Here is a 6,000-nt window from a genome sequence, read left to right as displayed (position 1 = left end):
TCGTATGTCACTCGCGGCTTGTGTACTGCAAACGAAGACTGAGAATCAGTGAAAGTGTCGCAAATTAATGTGAACTGCTATGTTTTAAAGCTAGTTCTCTGTGGCTCTTAACTCAAAACAATACCAACAGAAGCTGAAGAAACCGGTAATCACGTAGGTCAAGAATCATTTTTGAAATCGAATTGACGAATTGTGAAGTCCCTAAACATTCCCACCCCTAATTAACAATAATAATAATAATAATAATAATAATAATAATAATAATAATAATAATAATAATAATAATAATAATGCAACTTGGTATTCTTGGAATGACTTACAAAACTTCAGTGAAAAAGAAAGAAAGATGAGATATAAAAAAAACGAAACATTTAACGGTACAAAAACACTCAGGGTTTTTGGCATATTATATATATGTATACATAGAGGGGAAACAAAAAATCAAGGTATTTGGATCCCGGGATCAGGCACTCAAAGAACTCAAATGGCCTTTTCGTTTGTGGTGTCAGGACAGCCAAAAGAAAACCTAACTGTATGTACAGCGGTTATCCCTCTCTCCAACACTCGTGAAAAATGATCAACAGGCATCAGCATGAAAATACTAACTCTTGACTAAAAAGGTAAAATTCTATCTTAAATACTTTGATCTTTTATCTATAGTAATACTGAAAAACGTATGTGTTGTTGTTGTTTTGTTTCGCTCGCAAGTACAACAAAAAAAGAACGTGATCAAAACATTTCCCTGTCTCACTTTGACCTGAATTACTATGGCAAACGTTGTTGTTCGTCGGAAAATGCAAACACAAACGGTTCGGATGTTTCAGCGTTCGGCGTCACTTTTTGTTTCCTTCATCTAACTAACTACACTAACGTTCTTAATAACTAAATGCGAATGATTATTCCCCCCATACGCACACACACTCGCGCACACACCCCCAGTAAAAAAAACGCAACGCATAAAATGTTTCTAACTATGTAGAATACTTATCCTTTTTTATATATCTGCAAGAGCATCGTAATCTAGTCATAAATACATTAAGGCCAAGAAAAATAATACGTTAAAAAACTGTGAGTTAAAAAAATTTTGTGAGCACTGTGTGTTGGCTTTTAAAAAATACCTATGAATCGAGTGACGCTTATAATTCTGCTTTCTCTGTTTTAAATGTTTCCATTATTTTATGGTAATAATGTTACCAGAAGGAAATGCACACTGATTGGTCATCACCGTCCGTGCCTCTTCAGAAAGACGTTTGGTGATTTGTTTAGAGCCGTTCAGTTGTTTTCTTGAGGCTGGAGCATGCTTTTGTGCAGTACTGCGGAGGGTCCAGCGGGAGGCGCTGTAGTGCTGGTGCTGCTGCCGCTGGCAGCTTTGATCCAGGGCAGCGAGAGCAGAGATGCTCCTGTAGTGGTTGTGGCTGTCATTGTCACTTGGATCATCTGGTCACGCTGAATGAGTCGAATCAAAGTCTTGAGGCGCTCGATGGACGCCTGAGTCTCCCGCTGCTGACCCAGGAGGTGCTCCTTATGCTCAACGCGTTTCTGTGGAGCACAGAAAACACAATGACTTCACTTTACTGGGTTTCTACAGGTTCCACCTGTGCATTTAGCAGACGCTTTTGTCCAAAGCGATGTACGATTGAGGAGGCGTTCAGCGATTCAACAAGAAAGAGGCAATACACACAAGAAGTGTGAATTCTACACAGGAACTGATAGTGTGAAGAGAATTAAGTGCTACTGATAGGAAGCGGAGTTTTATTTAAAGAGAGAGGAGAGTTTCTACAGGTGGTTTGTCAAGCCCACTCACCTGTGTGAGGCATATTTCATAAGTGCTTTTTTTTTTTTAGAGTTATGGAGCATGGGATCAAATCCCTGCCTAAAGTATCGTGGTCATACGCCGAAAAATAATGCGCGTGAATCAAAATACATCATAAGTAAAATTATAGCGCGCAACAGGAGTGTAGTCCTAAAAAAAAAAGGTGGTGTACTATTACCCACCCAATCCAAATTTTAAAAGTAGGCAAAGAAACAACAAATGTCAATGTTTCTTTGATTCATTAGCTATTTATTTTTATATATATATATATATTAAACATCAGTTACGTGTAACTATTGACTTCCAAAAAAAGTCAATGGTTACAGGTTTCCAGCTTTCTTCGAAATATCTTTTTTATGTTCAACAGAATAAAAAAGACAAACCGGTCTGGAACAAGTAAAGATTGAGTAAATAATGACAATTTTCATTTTTTTGGGTGAACTATTCATTTAAAAAGGAAAAATATTTAAACAAATTTATTCATTTTAATCCCAATTCAATTATTTATGCTTAGGTAATAGCGACCCCAGCAGACTCGGAGATTGGCTGAGTATATTGAGCTGTATTTAAATGTATATGAGCCTATATATATATATATATATATATAAGTAATGTACTTGAGTATAGGCTAGTATGTATATATATATATATATATATATATATATATATATATATATATATATATATATATATATATATATATATATATATGTGTGTATATATATATATATATATATATATATATATATATATGTGTGTGTATATATATATATATATATATATATATATATATATATATATATATATATGTATGTATATATATATATATATATATATATATATATATATATATATATATATGTGTGTATATATATATATATATATATATATATGTGTGTATATATATATACACTAGCCTATACTCAAGTACATTTTTATCTATGAATTAAATAAAACTGCCACTTTTTTAAATTCATAATAGCATAAATATAAACATATTAAAAACTTAAAGGCTAATTACATATTTCACTATCATAATATAAGTTATAATAGGAACAGATTTTTAATACGCAATGGCGCAAGTTAAACAAAAATGCACCAACTTCAACAAATGAAGATGTGAGTTAAAAAACATCTGGTATACCGTTAAAGGAGATGCGAATACACGTAAATTAGGGACATTTAATCACCGAAACAAGTGAGTATACCGAGGGTATGATCCTCAGAAGTCGTAATACCCAAACAGCTCGTGGAAAAAAAGTAGGCATACTGAGTATACGTGAGTATAGCAAGGACTACACCACTGGCGCGCAAAAGAGAAAACTAAATGCAGGATAAGAAACAACAAGGTCGCGTACCGAAGGACATTGAGCATGAATCAAAATCGAAAGCACGTTTAATTGCTCATATTTTAATGTTTAGTCCGCTTACGGTCTTTCCCCCTTATCACCTATCCTGACAGTCTGCGCTTGGATTTCCAAAAGATGCAATGCGAGTTTCATTTAAATCACGGGCGGGATTCAGCAGCATCATTGGTCCTCTAGTCGTGATCGAAAGTTGCTCCTCCAGCCAATCAGACGAAGGGGGAGTTGGCGTCGCACCAATGCTCAACTTGTGGCTACTATACAGTACACGACCTCGTTGTTTCTTTATTCTGCGTTTAGTTTTCTCTTTTGCGCGTTATAATTTTACACAAGATGCGCACATTATTTTTCTATCCGCGACCGCGATACTTTTGCCGGGATTATTATGGAGCGATTGTAAGAAAGCGTCGATTAAAGTGTCAGCGAGATGAAAGAGTGTGTTTTCTACAGGTGGTTTGTCAAGCCCACTCACCTGTAATTTTACTTTTTTTTGCACTAGACGTACAACATAGTAGAACATCTGTCTGTCGCATTGCAACTCATTTGGATGATATTTTTATTTATTAATTTTATTTACTTTAATTATTATAATTATTTTTCTTCCTGATGTGTAATGTTTACAGCTGGTCACTTCATGCATCTTTCTCTGATCGGATAGCTATCTAATTTGGGAAAACATTACTATGTACACTTAACCGTCTCCGTTAAACGAATATAATACGGATTTAAATATTAAATGAATATTAAACGAATATAAAACGGCGACCAGCGATTGAGCCAAAAACCTTCTTTAATGTTGTAGTGAAGCCAAAAATATGCCATAAGGGTGAGTAAACTAGCTGGAATTGAGCATAGAGCTTGAAGTGAAACGCTTTCGGCAGACCAGCAGCACATGAATGAGTAAAAGGCCATCATCACTTATCTTTAGTTGTTTTTGTCTTGTGATGTTTTCGGATGGCTCATCTGAAAACTCGCTACACATTGCTAGCGTAAACAACACTGAGGCGTTTAAATGTTGAGGAGCAAGCACATTGGCTGCCGAGGAGACAGCAACCAATCACCTGTGCCATGTAGTTGATGATGTAGTAAGAGCAGATTAGATATGACCTATCAGTCTGCGCGCCCAATAGACTTTCATGACAGAACTTTATATTTCTTAGCAAAAAAGACAGAAAAAGGACAAAGTGAATGATGTTCAGTAAAGTTTTATTCAAGGTCAACCTTAAAACAACACAAGACTAAAAGATTGCTCTTAGGGTTTAAGGAATAACATTGGTTTATTGAAATGAAGGCTGGTTTATGTTAGAACCCAGTCATGTTCAGTGAAGGGACTTACATTGAGGGAACAGCAGAGTCTCTGGTCCTCCTCGCTCAGATGTTCACACTCCAGCTTCAGCTCAGTGTTTCTCCTCATGAGCTTCCGGCGCTCCTCCTCCCTCACTGGACAGGACAAACATACAGATTATTATCATCATCATCACCATCATCATCACTACCACCATCACATCACTATCACACTATCATCAACATCAACACATGACTATCATCATCGTCATCACTATCGTCATTACCACCACCAACATCTTCATCTCATCACCACTATCATCATCTTCACATCACCACCATCATAATCACCACCATCATCATCTTCACATCACCACCATCACAACATCATCATCGCCATTATAATCATCACCAACACCCTCATCATCATCACCACCACCGTCATTATTATCATTATTACCACCACCATCATAGTCACCATCACTATCTCCATTATCATCATCACATCACAATATTACAATCAACATCATGATGATCATTATCATCATTATCACCGTCACAATCATCACCAACATTATCATTATCATCACCACTATCATAGACACCATCACTATCTTCATCACCAGCATCGTCACCATCACCATCTTCATCACCACCATCATTAATATCATTAAAATCACAATCATAACAATCACCACGATCATCACCATCACAATCATCACCAACACCATCATAATCACCATCACCATCGTCATCCTCAAAACTAACATCACCATCATAATCACCACAATCATAATCATCATCACCACCACCACCATCACAATCATCACCACCACCATCACAATCATCACGACCACTATCATAATCATCACTACCAACATCACCATCGTCATCATCACTACTAACATCACCATCATCATCTTCATATCCACCACCATATTCATCACCATCATCATCACATCACAGTCATAATCTTCACCACCATCACCACAATCATCATCATCACCACAACCATCATCACCATCATCAACACCATTACATATTAATCACCATCATCACAATCCTAATCATCACCACCATCATCTTCATCATCACCATCACAATCATAATCACCATCATCGTCTCCACTAACATCATCATTATCACCACCACCCTAATCATCATCGCCATCATCATCTTCATATCCACTACCATATTCATCACCATCATCTTCATCACAATCACAATCATAATCATGACAATAGTCACCATCATCATCATCACCACTACCATCATCACCATTACCATCACAATCAATACGACCACTATCATAATCACCATCATCAACACCATTACAATCAATACAACCACTATCATAATCTTCACCACCAACATCACCATCATCATCAACATCACCACTAACATCACCATCATCATCACCACTACAATAATCATCTTCATATCCCCACCATATTCATCACCATCGTCATCATCACCACGAATTATCAAAATCACCATTATCATCACCACCACCACAATCATAATCACCATCACCAAATT

At 36.4% G+C, this 6,000-nt stretch overlaps 1 protein-coding gene across 1 annotated transcript in view; it reads right to left on the bottom strand.

Annotated features, from left to right (window-relative positions):
* Positions 1-270: 270 nt before the first annotated feature.
* The window catches only part of phf21b (PHD finger protein 21B), an 86,867-nt gene continuing 81,137 nt past the window's right edge, over positions 271-6,000 (bottom strand). The window contains exons 12-13 of the mRNA XM_056455262.1: positions 4,514-4,617; positions 271-1,539 (exon numbers count right to left, since the gene is read on the bottom strand). Of these exons, the coding sequence (XP_056311237.1) occupies positions 1,273-1,539; positions 4,514-4,617 (371 nt within the window). The 3' untranslated portion in view covers positions 271-1,272. The remainder of the gene's footprint in view (positions 1,540-4,513; positions 4,618-6,000) is intronic.

Source organism: Danio aesculapii, chromosome 4, assembly GCF_903798145.1.
Source record: "Danio aesculapii chromosome 4, fDanAes4.1, whole genome shotgun sequence".
Lineage (NCBI taxonomy): Eukaryota > Metazoa > Chordata > Actinopteri > Cypriniformes > Danionidae > Danio > Danio aesculapii.
Note: the sequence above shows the minus strand (reverse complement) of the source record. Positions and strands in the feature narration are given on the sequence as shown.